The sequence below is a fragment of the Thunnus maccoyii genome, chromosome 4, assembly GCF_910596095.1.
Source record: "Thunnus maccoyii chromosome 4, fThuMac1.1, whole genome shotgun sequence".
Classification (NCBI taxonomy): Eukaryota; Metazoa; Chordata; class Actinopteri; order Scombriformes; family Scombridae; genus Thunnus; species Thunnus maccoyii.
The window spans coordinates 8,369,009-8,381,635 of record NC_056536.1 but is presented as its reverse complement, the minus strand read 5'-3'; the positions used below and the strand labels follow the sequence as shown (position 1 = coordinate 8,381,635).

At 42.5% G+C, this 12,627-nt stretch overlaps 1 protein-coding gene across 4 annotated transcripts in view; it reads left to right on the top strand.

Annotated features, from left to right (window-relative positions):
- Positions 1 to 12,627, top strand: part of agrn (agrin) — a 255,636-nt gene that overhangs the window by 195,509 nt on the left and 47,500 nt on the right. For all 4 annotated transcript variants that reach the window (XM_042408571.1, XM_042408572.1, XM_042408574.1 and 1 more), the window contains 4 exons: positions 8,019 to 8,161; positions 8,804 to 8,909; positions 11,360 to 11,479; positions 12,107 to 12,271. In XM_042408571.1, coding sequence (XP_042264505.1) covers positions 8,019 to 8,161; positions 8,804 to 8,909; positions 11,360 to 11,479; positions 12,107 to 12,271 — 534 coding nt within the window. The remainder of the gene's footprint in view (positions 1 to 8,018; positions 8,162 to 8,803; positions 8,910 to 11,359; positions 11,480 to 12,106; positions 12,272 to 12,627) is intronic.

The following is a 12,627-nucleotide window of genomic DNA, read 5'->3' as shown; positions in this document are numbered from 1 at the left end:
ATGCTTTGGCTGTCTAGTTTGTTTATCAGAGCATCTCCTATACTCCATTTCCCTTCAAATATTGGCCGGGTCTTTATCTCAACTGTGGATAGAGCCAGGTCTTTATTTAAAACAGCTGTTTATTAGAGACTTTATTCCCATTCCCCCCTGTTTAATATTTTAGTAATAAGCCTCCCTGTTTTCTGATCTGTTCCTTTTCTAATTTTCTGCTGCTGTTTGTTGTCTCAACACTTGACCCACATTTATCTGTTGCCTTCATGAATGTGAACTCCAGTTGGTCCTAGGCAAGGCAAGGCAAGTTTATTTGTATTGCATATTTCAACAGCGAGGCAATTCAAAGTGCTTTACAGAAAACATGAAAAGCATTAAGACAAAGTTCAAAAGAAACACATTATAAAAGAACATTTAAATACATTCAAAAATAGTTATTAAAGAGTTAAGAGAATAGAAAATAAAAATAAGCTAAAATAGAATAAGATAATATGAGAATAAAAGTTACAGTGCAGTGCAATAAATAAATCAATCAAATTTGATTTAATAAAAGGCAGCAGCAAACAGAAAAGTCTTCAGCTGTGATTTAAAAGAACTGAGATTTTTTGACTCTGGGAACAGAAAGCAGACCTGTCCCAGACGACCTGAGAGGTCTGGATGGTTCATAACGTAGCAGCAGATCAGAAATGTATTTTGGCCCCTAAACCATTCAGTGCTTTATAAACCAACAGTAGTATTTTAAAATCAATTCTTTGATCAACAGGAAGCCAGTGTAATGATCTGAGAACTGGAGTGCTGTGATCCACTTTCTTGGTCTTAGTGAGGAGCAGCAATCAACTGCAGCTGTCTGATCGATTTTTTAGGGAGACCTGTAAAGACACTTTTACAGTAGTTGAGTCTACTGAAGATGGAAGTTTCTCCAAAACCTGCTGAGACTTAAGTCCTTTAATCCTTGATATGTTAGGTAGGTGATAGTAGGCTGACTTTGTAATTTTCTTAATGTGGCTGAAATTCAGGTCTCAGTCCATGACTACACCAAGATTTCTAGCTTGGTTTGTTGTTTTTAAAATTACCGAGTGCTGACTTAATCATGCTTCTTTGGCTCCAAAAACAATTACTTCAATTTTATCTTTGTTTAATTGAAGAAGGTTCTGGCGCATCCAATTGTTGATTTGTTCAATGCACTTACTCAGTGCTTGTATTGGACCATAATCCCCTGGTGATATGGTTATGTAAATGTGTGTGTCGTCTGCATAGTTCTTGTAACATATTTAGTTGTTTTCCATAGTCTGAGTTAGTGGGAGCATGTAGATGTTGAACAGAAGAAGCCCCAGAATGGAGCCTTGGGGAACTCTGCGTATCATTTTTGTCTACTTAGATGTGTAATTACCTATAGACACAAAGTAGTCCTTTTCATTTAACTAGAATTCAAAACCGTTTGTTCATTCCTCCAGAAGAGTTGAGAGACTGTAAGATCAATGTCAAGGCTGATGAACACCATTCTTCAAAAAGATATTCCCTCATTTGGTGTTTTGATGATGGTGGAGAGTGCCATCTAATACATCAGTCCAAAATCTCCTATAGAGGTTCAGTTTGGTTGATATCTGGTGACTGTGAAGGCCATAACATATGATTGACATCATTTTCATACTCATCAGAACGTTCAGTGACCCCTCGTGCCCTGTGAATTGGGGCATTATCATCCTGGAAGAGACCACTCCCATAAGGATAGAAATGTTTCATCATAGGATAAAGGTGATCACTCAGAACAACTTTGTATTGATTTGCAGTGACCCTTCCTTTCAGTTATCAGTTAAACTCGACACTTCCTGCAGATGTTTCACATTAAAAGCCTGCCAGGAAATCAGGATGGTTTATGCTCTATAAGCTGCTGGAAGGCTGACAGAAGTTGACAGCCAATGAAAGAACAGCAAAGTGATTGGAGTATATTAGTGAATGAGAGCAGTATATCTGTTAAAGAGGAGCTAACTAGTGGGTATGACATGTACATTTTCCTGAATTTACCATATGAGGCATGATAGCACAAGCAATTTCACTTGGCTTTTATTAGCAACGGGCCTTTATTTGTGAGAATTTACAGTATACATTTTATCAAGCCCTTCTATCCAATTATGCTCTTAAGAGTGTGACCGATGGCACTTAATTTGAGTATCTCTGATTTTTATGCCTGTAGCTCTGTCGTTCCTCCACATTCTGAATAAATGAGATCTAATTCACCGCGCAAATCATATCTTGATCAGCGCTGACAGACCAAGGCAGGATATCACAGTCCCTCACTCGGTCTGTCTGGGGAACAACTCTGGAGGGACCAACATGCCTACCTCTGGTTGTCATGCAGACGGTGGCATGCCGTTCCCCCGTGGCTGGCGGGTTGTCACAGCAAACATAGGGTTTTCCCCACTATATAAGACTCAGGTGCAGAAAAACTACGCTGAAAGTTCTCTATCAGGTTTTGCTGTCATTTATGGTCGCGTTGCTTCTGTCCTCTCCTCTGCTCTCTGTGTTTGACCGAGGGCGGGGCTCAGCTCCTCACACACACAGGCATATACACAGCACAGAGCAGACAGCAGAGAGGCCACGGTGGATACAGTGAACCAGGTGAAGTCAAAGATAAAGTTTTACTAGAGTTGACAGCAGCTCGACACTCATTACTGTAAGTGCAATAAAAGAATCAAACCTCCTGTTCATGATTCATGGTTCATGAGCATGATCAGGTAGAAAAACAATATTTTTAGTTGCTTTGTCCGCAGCCTCCCGTCCACTGCTGGTATGTTTTACACAACCACAGCATGCCAGTTAGGCTAACAGCGAATTGTTACAAACAAGCTTAAACAGAAGCTGTATGTAGCCTAACTGTTTAGCTTAGTTTGAAACGTATATTAAAACTGGTCAAATTCTTGTAAACTTAGCTGCTGGCTGAGACAAACCAGCCCCTCCTCCATCTACCAGCAGTACCTGCAGCACTGAATCACATCAGCAGCAGAGGGATGAAGGACCAACTGATGTCTTCATTCTTTATAAACTTCACTCAGTATTTTGATTTCAGGAATATTATTTATTTTAATGACATTTTAGATTTCTTTCCAGTGAGATATTGAGTTTACAGTATATAGTGATTTTGCTGTGGTAAACACTACTGTTGCTGCTCTAGAAACAGTATTTAGTTGTATTTAAAATCCTGTTCTGAATTTTTTACTAATAATTTTAAAAAGCCCAATTCTTTAACAACAAAAAAGAACCGGTCAGAGTATTGATAAAGAACCGGACTGATAAGACCATTGATAAGATAGAGATCAAATTCTAACCATACCCGTCCCTACAGCTACACCCTGACTATGGTTGGATGAGCAAGTCACAGTTCAAATCCCTTCACTTCAAGCCTTGTTTTACCAATGTTATTTTGTGATTATTATTTTTAATGGCGCACAGTGCGATCACTGACAAAAATGTGAAGGGTTACTTCAGGCCATAGTGCTTACTTCATCAATGAGCATATCTGTTTCATTTTAATTTGAGTGTACTGTGAAAAACTATATTGTCATGATAATTGTCCAAAATTATGTGAAAAGTTTTTAGTCAAACAACATCAGAATTCTCCCCTCCCCACAACAACAACAGCACCTAAGCCCTCCAGAAACCTAGCGCAAACCCTGTCATCCTCTGACAAGGTGTGAAGGGGAGCAGATTACACCTGCCAGCAGGGGGGATGGCTGGGGAGAAGAAAAGAGGGGTAGATGGAGGACAGAGCAAATAGAGATGAGAGGAATCCACTTCCATTTTGATTGCTAGCCTGGGGTGTTTCTTTCCTTTCTTTTTTTCTCTCTCTACCATTGTCTACCATATTGGCCTTGGGCCCTTCTTGTGGTCGATTTAACATCATTTCATTGACTGAGACGAGTGACCTTTTTTGTATGTGGAGCATGAAGAAATGTAAAACTGTATGCCCGCGATGCAGACTCACTGTCACCACACGCACATACATCCACACATTCTTCTACTCATTGTCTGTTCGTTGTCTGGTATCGGGCAAAAATGCTCCGTTCTACCTTCCCAAGGGCATTGCTTTGCTTGTGGTGCCTGATGGCTTAGTTTTACTATTTTATTCTCTCGCTCATACTGTCCTTGAACATCATGATTTTTTTTCCATCGCTTGCTCATTTTGATTCAGAGAAAACCATCAGGCTTACACAATAGAATCCTTTTTTTTTTTTTTTTTTTGCTCCCCGTTGCTCTGTGCCATCCCACCCACTCATGTCTCTCTCCATTTTGCACTCTTCTCTGTCAGAATTGTGCCTCAGGACAAAAGGGGCACTGATGCTTTCACAGATAGGGGTGGAGATGGGATCGTCTGCCATCGATAAATTTCACCCTAGGGGCAACCACTAGTCCTGTCTTTTTCTGCAGGCTCTGATGCCGGGCCCTTCAGCCCCCTCATATCTGACCCAGACCCTCCAAAGGAAGTCCCGTGTGATTGTAAAACAATCAAAACCAGGTCGCTGTTTTTCCCCTTAAAATATATCTAGGATTCTACTTTGTGGCTACACACCATAGAAAGTATTTCTTGTTGATATATTCACCTCTGCCTAGATGTATGGATGGTAGGTTTTGGCAAAATTAGGAGTATATATTGTGTAATACAGCATCCTGTCACCAAATATAAGACCAAAGACTGTATTTTCTGGCTCTGTTGTAGACAGCAGCAGAGCTCTACATCAACAGTGTGCACAGCCCGCCCCCCCCCCCTCCATTCCATACTTCATATCGAGGATAAGCCTGGAGAGGAAGTGAACATGTGATTTATTTGCTTACGTAGACCTGACTTAAAAACCATCCTCATTAGTCTTGTTGGGGGGAGGGAGGGCACAGAGCATAAAAATGGAAGTTGTTTTCCTTTTATTTAACAGTAATGAAAAATGACAGTGTTCCCACTGTTGGCCATACAGGGAAATTTATCACCTGTTTAATTTCACACTCTGGTAGGCCTGGCCTCAGCTCCTTTTCTCGACACTGACAAAGTAGCAACTGAGAGCAGTGCATCACCTATGGGGGGTGGGGGGGCAGGCCCTTTTTAATTGAATAGACATTTAATAAACAAGATTATGAGTACAGGATCACACAGTGATGCATGAGCCACATCCTGTTCTTCATGTCGCTCAGATCAAGAAAGCTCCAAAAGACATGAAAGTGCATGGAAAAAAAAAAGAGGGAAGTGGGTGGCTGGGTGGGAAGTGAGATCAGCGGATTTTTCCTTCATGGTCCATCCATCACAAGGCTTGTAACCTTCTGTTGAGGCAACAAAACTTCTTTTCTCCCTCAACCATCTTCAAACCCCCCCTCCACCACCCCTCCTCCATGCCTTCTCCTCACAGGGCGTGACGCTCCATCCCTCTCTATCTCGCGGGAACTTTATTTGGACTAACGCGCTGTCACATCCGTCAAGAGAGAGGGCCGTACGAGGGACTGATAGATGGAGCGAAAACAAAGGCAAATCGAGCCGCGCCGCATCCTTCTGCAAAGGCCGTCGTCATTTTCTATCTTTGCCGTGACACGCGCCACAATGGAGGAGGATTTGTTTCCAATGATAGATGTCCAAGTTTACATTCACACAGGTCGTGATGTCAGAGGTGTCATAATATTATCGGTCGCTTCCGGAGCCACTCACGAGAGACTGATGCTGACGAGACTAATCTGATTGACCAAACATCTTCAGGCTGCGTCTCAGTCCATCATGCACATTTTCTCCTCTCTATCTTCTATTATTCACTCTTTCCCTCTTTTCTACTGCCGTTCTGTTTTCTTAAACACACTCTTCTACACAGCTTTGACAATAGCCTCTCTTCCGTCACTTCTGTTATTCCCACTGTCAAATCCTTGTGATGTTTTTTTTCCACTCTGTCTTTCTTGGACATTATTCTTATGCTATTCATTTCCTTTCTTCTCTCCACTGCTGAATTCTGTCTTCTTAATGGAGCTCCCTTGGCTAAATAGACTCGGGCTTCTGACATGATTGAGTAAAAAGGAACGGATGGGCAGTGCAGAGAGAATAGCTGATGCAGCCATCTTAGCTGGGGATGTATTAATTGAAAGGTTCATAGGCAGCGCGGGTGGCGGGCACATCAAAGAGCAACAGCTAATTAGGACCCCCCTTCGCCTTTCACTTTTCTTTATTCCATTCTAATGTCTTACTTCTTTTATTTATTTATCTCGTCTCTGTAAGAGGACCTGAGCGGAATACGAATCGGCTACTCCTGCATTCGCCTTTTTATTCTGTCTTGCTGAGCTGGCGTGCAGTACACAGACACAGGTGGCCAACTGCCAGTGCCTCGGCCGTTCTTATTTCTCTCTCTGCTCTGAGTCAGCTGACTGCTTGTTTTCAGATGATATCTGAAAGCAGATACCTGCAATTATTTCACCGGCAGTTGAAAGCCGTCGGCCAGCGCGTTTAGCCCTGTCACTAAATGTTATGTCTACCTCGGACTGTGGTTCACAATCGATATGTAGCTACAACAGAAAATTCAAGCAAAACAATTAGGGTCGGAGGTTCTGCTGGTTTAAAATGGAGACAGAGCGAATCCTTAACAAGTCTTGATGTTTGTGGGGGTTGCGGCTTCTGATGCTCCACACAAAGCTCCGGCTCTACTGTTGTACTCAATGCTAATGAAGTGAAGGCCCCTCCATGGTATCGACCACTCAAAGCTGCCACAGTCCATTGCTGATGACCCATATCAGAGAACAGGCAGGGCTTCATCTCCCCCTGCCCCTTCCCTGCACTGTGACCTACTCCATAATCTACTTTAGAGAAGATGGGTTATGCTAAGTGGCACTTCCATCACTACGACATTGATTTCACCATTACAAGTGGTGCATCGATACAGAAGAGCTGAATGAGCCCTAAAAGTAGACGGGAACGAGAAGAAATACCTTGATTACCTGATGTTTTTTTTTTGAGTCTTTCAGCTGTGCAGAGAGCTTTTAGTTGGACTGCATTCCTTTTCTGAATAACAAATTTGTTTCAAATGAACTTTCTGCCAGCCCCCAGGGTGGCTCTCTCTCTCTGTCTGACTTTCTCTCAATCTTTCGTGCTGACTGCTTTCATTCTCTGCCTTCACACGCATTCACCTAATCTCCCTCAGGAGTGCTACTGTAGGTGAAATTTGCAACTTCAAAAGCAGGATCCTCCCCCTTTCTTTGCCTTCACTCTGCAACAGCCCTCGATTTGTTTTTCATAAATGAAACTCCAAACAGTCCTGCTGGATGAGTCCTTTTTCTTTCCCTTCTTGTATTCCTAAACCTTGCATTCCTTACCTTGTCCTAAGCTTCGTAGAACAGTTGAACAATGACAACAATTTTGTGAACACACAAATCTTGGACAGCGAGTTTTCGGCCTTGCTAACTCTTTTGCTAGGGACAATGGTCGGCTTGAGCAGCTCTCTTGCTTCGATCCAGAGAAGTACACTTTTAAAACAAATAAAAAGCCTTCCAGGGTCACAGTTAAGGAGTTTTTGGGACAACTTTATTTAAAGTCTCAGGAGATAATTAGATTTCACAGAACACTTTGTAATTAGTTGCATTCTCATATCAGGAAGCAGGCACCCATAAAGCAGGCCTTGCCACCAATTCTCTCTGCACACTTGGAGGCCCAAGTTAATAATTCACTCCACTTTTTGTCTCTGATTTAATTGAAATGAAAAGGATGCCTCGCTTGTGGTGCATGGATGTTGTGTCTAATTTATTTAGTCAATCTCTTGCCCTCACTACAGTCGGTCATTATCTTGTACTACCAGCAGCGCCTTTGGTTCCCTCTCCACCCTCTCCACCAGCGTGAGGGAAATGTAAATTATTCCAGCATTGTGACGCTCCTAATGTAAACATTTAAAGCCTCGATTTAAAGAGAAATGAAACCAAGACACATTTTCCACCTGATGCGCTGACAAAAGGGCATCTCTCTTGTGTATCTGTATGTTTTATTAATGTAATTGTGTATTTATGGTGTGTTTATAATGCAGATTGTGGCTCAGGAGGGTCAGGTTCAGGCTTGGAGAGCTGCGAACAGGACCGCTGTCGCATGTTTGGAGGCTCATGGGACGAGGACGCAGAAGACGACCGCTGTGTGTGTGACTTCACGTGTCAAAGTGTGCCCCACAACCCGGTATGTATGTCGATATACAGGTAAAAACATGCAAAAGATTGAAATGAACACATAAAAAACACAACAGAAAACATATTTTCTCATAAAAATTGTCCTAAAACATGAATTGTACCATTCACATTCCAATCAATGGCACTTCTGAGTAATGTAACGTGTTCTGAAGTTGCAGTATATGACATTGACCAAAAGAAAAACAACTTAACTCAAGGATACTATTACACTACTTACTATTTTTCCCAGAACTTTCAACTAATAGTCTTCATCAGCAATGGTTTGCTCATGGAGGTGCATCAGTTGTCATCACATGACCTAAGTATGATAACAGCTAGTCGTGGTGATAACTTTGGTCATGTGACCGAAGTCTCACACTTAGGTGAAGTGATGACAACAGAACACAATCCATCTGCTGAACAAGACCATGATGTGTGGTTGAAAGCTCCAGAAATAAAATAGTAAGTGTACCGTGAGTTTTGTCAAGCTACTGTTCCAAGGGTCAATAATCAGCTTAAACAGCATCAGACATACAGGACATGTCTCATTAACACATGTAGCGACTGTGCCAGAAGTATGCTGTCGGGAGTGAAAACTGTGGAAAACTAGTGAACTTGGCATCGTGTAATATTTTCTGTGGATCTTTTGCAGGTTTGTGGCTCAGATGGAAAAACCTATAGCAACGAGTGTGAGCTGAAGAAGGCCAGATGTGAGAAACAAGAGCACTTGTTGATTCAGAACCAGGGACCCTGTGCAGGTCGGTACATTAGACCACTCAGAGTTAAAGTCATTACAACGTGCAGAAGCACCCTCACCAAGACTCACTGTCATTGACATCCCATTTCTCCACTCATTTCATCCATTGATGGGGTAGTAATAACATGGAGTTGAAATATAGTTCTAATTGCACTGCTGTTGCCTCTCTACAGCATAAACAAATGAAGTGAAGAAGGTCAAGGTTAAATACAGTGTGTGCGTATGCTTGTGTAACTTGCTTAGGGAAGGTTGACTCAACATACTTGCGGCTTTTCAGCTCAGTGCTCATGTTCATATCTGGAAGCTGACCGGTCCTCTGGGGCTGGCTGGTGTGCAGAGTAAAGAATCTTTCTCACAGGCACAAGTATGGACTGAGCTGATAGCGATAATGACTCACTTTTCCTGGCCAGACATTCGGACAATTGAAACCAACTAGCTTGCTCCTTAACCCTCAGGATACCACTTTGCCCCGCTTACTTTAGTACAGAGACCCTCTCTTTGCATGTAAATGAATGTCATATATCAGCCAGAATAGGTGTCAGATCAGTCGCTAAGCAGCAACGGTTAGCCATCTTCCTCTCCATGGCTATGTTACGTATATGAAGAGCTTTTGCTCCGATGCTAGCACAGGCCGGGAAGCAGAGCAAAAGGCACTTAAGGGATTTCGTGTGATCATTCCAGCCTGTTTGATTCCCCGTGGGTCTAGAAGAGAGGAGGATGGAGAGAGCTGAGGAGAGAGTGAGAAAGAGGGAGCTGCCAGTGTTTTCACACACAACCCTTCAGATTCTTCTCCTTCCTAAGCTGGCCTCCTTGGGCACTGACTGTCACGCTTCTCTACCATCCATGGATAATCAATCCCTTTTTTGAAGAGCCCTCTATTGGTACGAGAGCTCTGGGCTCTCCTCTCCTATTGGCTAATGGAAAAACTCAGATCTTGGGGAATTTCCCTGCCCTCACATTAGCTATGTAAGGAGAAACTTCATGTGACCTTAACTCCAGAAACTTATCAAAACATGCCAGCTCTCACAAACAGAGCATGAAAAAACCCTGTTCTGATTTTTTAAAACTTTACCTATTCTGCATACAATATCAAAATCATCTGCTGCATGCACATTTGTAAAACATCTCATAGCATTTCAAACCATCATTTATAGCTGCCAGCAAACTTAAAATCTGGGTCAGGGATGTCAGAAAAATCCAAAGAAATACTTATCGGTGTACTAGACAAGCAAACACGTGCAGATCTGCTCTTGCAGGAATATAAAAGACTAGCTACAGTCACCGTAGCGGAGAAAGCACAGCAGCAGACCTTGAAAATGTGAGGGTAATATTGCACGTCACAGTGAGCTGCATTGTGCCTGACAATGGCCACTGAAGAGGAAAAACCCTTGAAGGGTGGAAGAACATATGAAATTAAAAGTTCTCCTTGTCCTAATAGGCTCAGTACAGATAGCTGAATGGAGCGCTGGAAAGTGGCAAGTTAAATGAACTGTGTCCAAAGCCCATCTCTGGAGTGGGAAAGCACTGGAAAAAGAGCGAGCCGAGTCATCACCATTAGGCCGAGACTCATATCCACACCAGTAACAGTGTGATTTATGGCCCCTGTATCTCCAGCCTCCAAACTCTAAATGAGCAACACAAGAAAAAGAGATCGGGAGGGAAATAGAGAGAGACTGAGAAAAAAGCTCAGGAAAAAGATTTCTGCTCTCTATCTGTACAACTTTACTTTTCACTCCAAAGCCTGGGCGAGAATTTGAGCAATGATATTTTTTCCTTGGCTATTAAACAAACCCTCTTTTCCTCCTATTGTATGTTTTGTTGTTCTCTTCCAATTTCTGGAGAAGTGCCAGGTTTGGGGAACACATTTGTTTTTATTTTGTTGAATGTAGTCCTGTGTTCAGAGCTGTCACGCTAGTTTGAAGGCTGGCGCATCCTTAGACAAAGGAGCTCTACACACGCTGTGCGCAGGCAGAAAACTGCTTGGCACATTCCTTCACATTATGCAGCATGCCTCTTTTTTTCTTTCTTTTTGGAAGGTTGCAGGGCGGCAGCACAATTCCATAATATTAGACAAGAACAAATGAAGAGAACATGCCTCCTAGTAGGTGGTAAATGTCAGCTGCTGCACATTCACCAGCAACGTCATTGTTTGTTTTCACTGGAGGTAATAGCATCATTTTCTCCCTGATTTTGAGCCATTGTGGAGAAAGTAGCAAATAGAATTGTTATCTTGAAGCCGGCTGCCAGCCTCTCCACCTCTGCCCCTCAAGCCAATCTCATTGTTGGCAAAAAGTTACATGTTGCTCAGAGATTGTGTTGTCTAATTTCCCACCGCCAGACACCGCCTCCCTCACCCCCTCACCCACTGTAATCACTCAAATGTTGGTGTTCTTCTTTCTCTCCTTGTGCCATCTCCCATTTTCCCTCCCCTATTTGTTCCTACCTCATCAGTGATTTCAGCCACATCTCCGCCTGAGCCGACAGCACCCCAGCACTGCAGCCTGTCTGTGTACGGATGCTGCTCCGACAACGTGACGGCTGCCTTAGGTGTCGGACTGGCTGGATGTCCCAGTAAGTCCTCTTCTATGTCCTGTTTTGACCCCCCCCCCACCACCTCCAATGTATCCTGAGTTTGTTGTGTGTGCTCAGAAAAAAAAGTTGTAGATACTATCAGGCTGTTTCAGCATATGGGGCTTATTGTCCTTGACTGCAATTACAGTACCAAAGTTGCAGAGCTGAAAACGTTTCATCTTACTCCAAGGAATAATTATGATAATGTTGTACCGTATCTACAGAAAAATCTCTTCATCTGATGATCTTGACGAGTGATAGCACACAGATGGGGGAGAAAATGCTGCATCAAGCTCTTAGCTAGGGGATACAGTATGGATGGAGAAAATGCAGACTTAGAAATAAGGATATACAGAGATTTAGTGAAGGGGAAACTCACCTAAGCACACTTTATCCACCTTTTTATTTGTGGAATAGGGCTTACCCAACATTTGAGCCTAGCATAAATCTTTAATACTGAGTTTCCATCACAGTTGGTAGTATTGAGCTGTTGTAATTTACAGAACAAGATGATTGGGTCTTTCATAGTTAGAAAAGCATAAACCGGTGATGTATTTTAGAGGAGTAAGATGCCATCTCAAGCAGCAGAAGTCAAAAGTGACATCCATGTTGCCCTGTCCTCCTCAGGTACCTGTTTGTGTAATGTCTATGGCTCCTACAAGGGGACATGTGATCCAGCCACCGGTCAGTGCTCTTGTAAGCCCGGTGTTGGGGGACAGAAGTGCGACCGCTGTGAACCGGGCTTCTGGAACTTCCGTGGCATTGTGACGGAGAACATAAGCGGCTGCACACGTAAGGAATCATTTCTTTGTATCTGTGCTGGAACTGATAAGGAAGCAAATGTAATTTTAGCCATTACACATGATTTCAGCGTATGCGCTAGTCACTGTATGTACTATATGTATGATGTTTTTGTTCCCTCCCTACATATATATATATATATATATATATATATATACCCTGCCTTGCATTTAGTGGTATCTAGCCATGCAATAGATGGCATGTGCAGAAGTAAAAAAATACAGTAAAGTAAAAAATTATAGAGAAAACAGAATTACAATTTTAAGGACGAACATACAGTATTCACTAAATAAAGGCAGTAAAATGTGTCAATGCAGTCAAAAGTGTAAATGTAATAAGATTAAGTA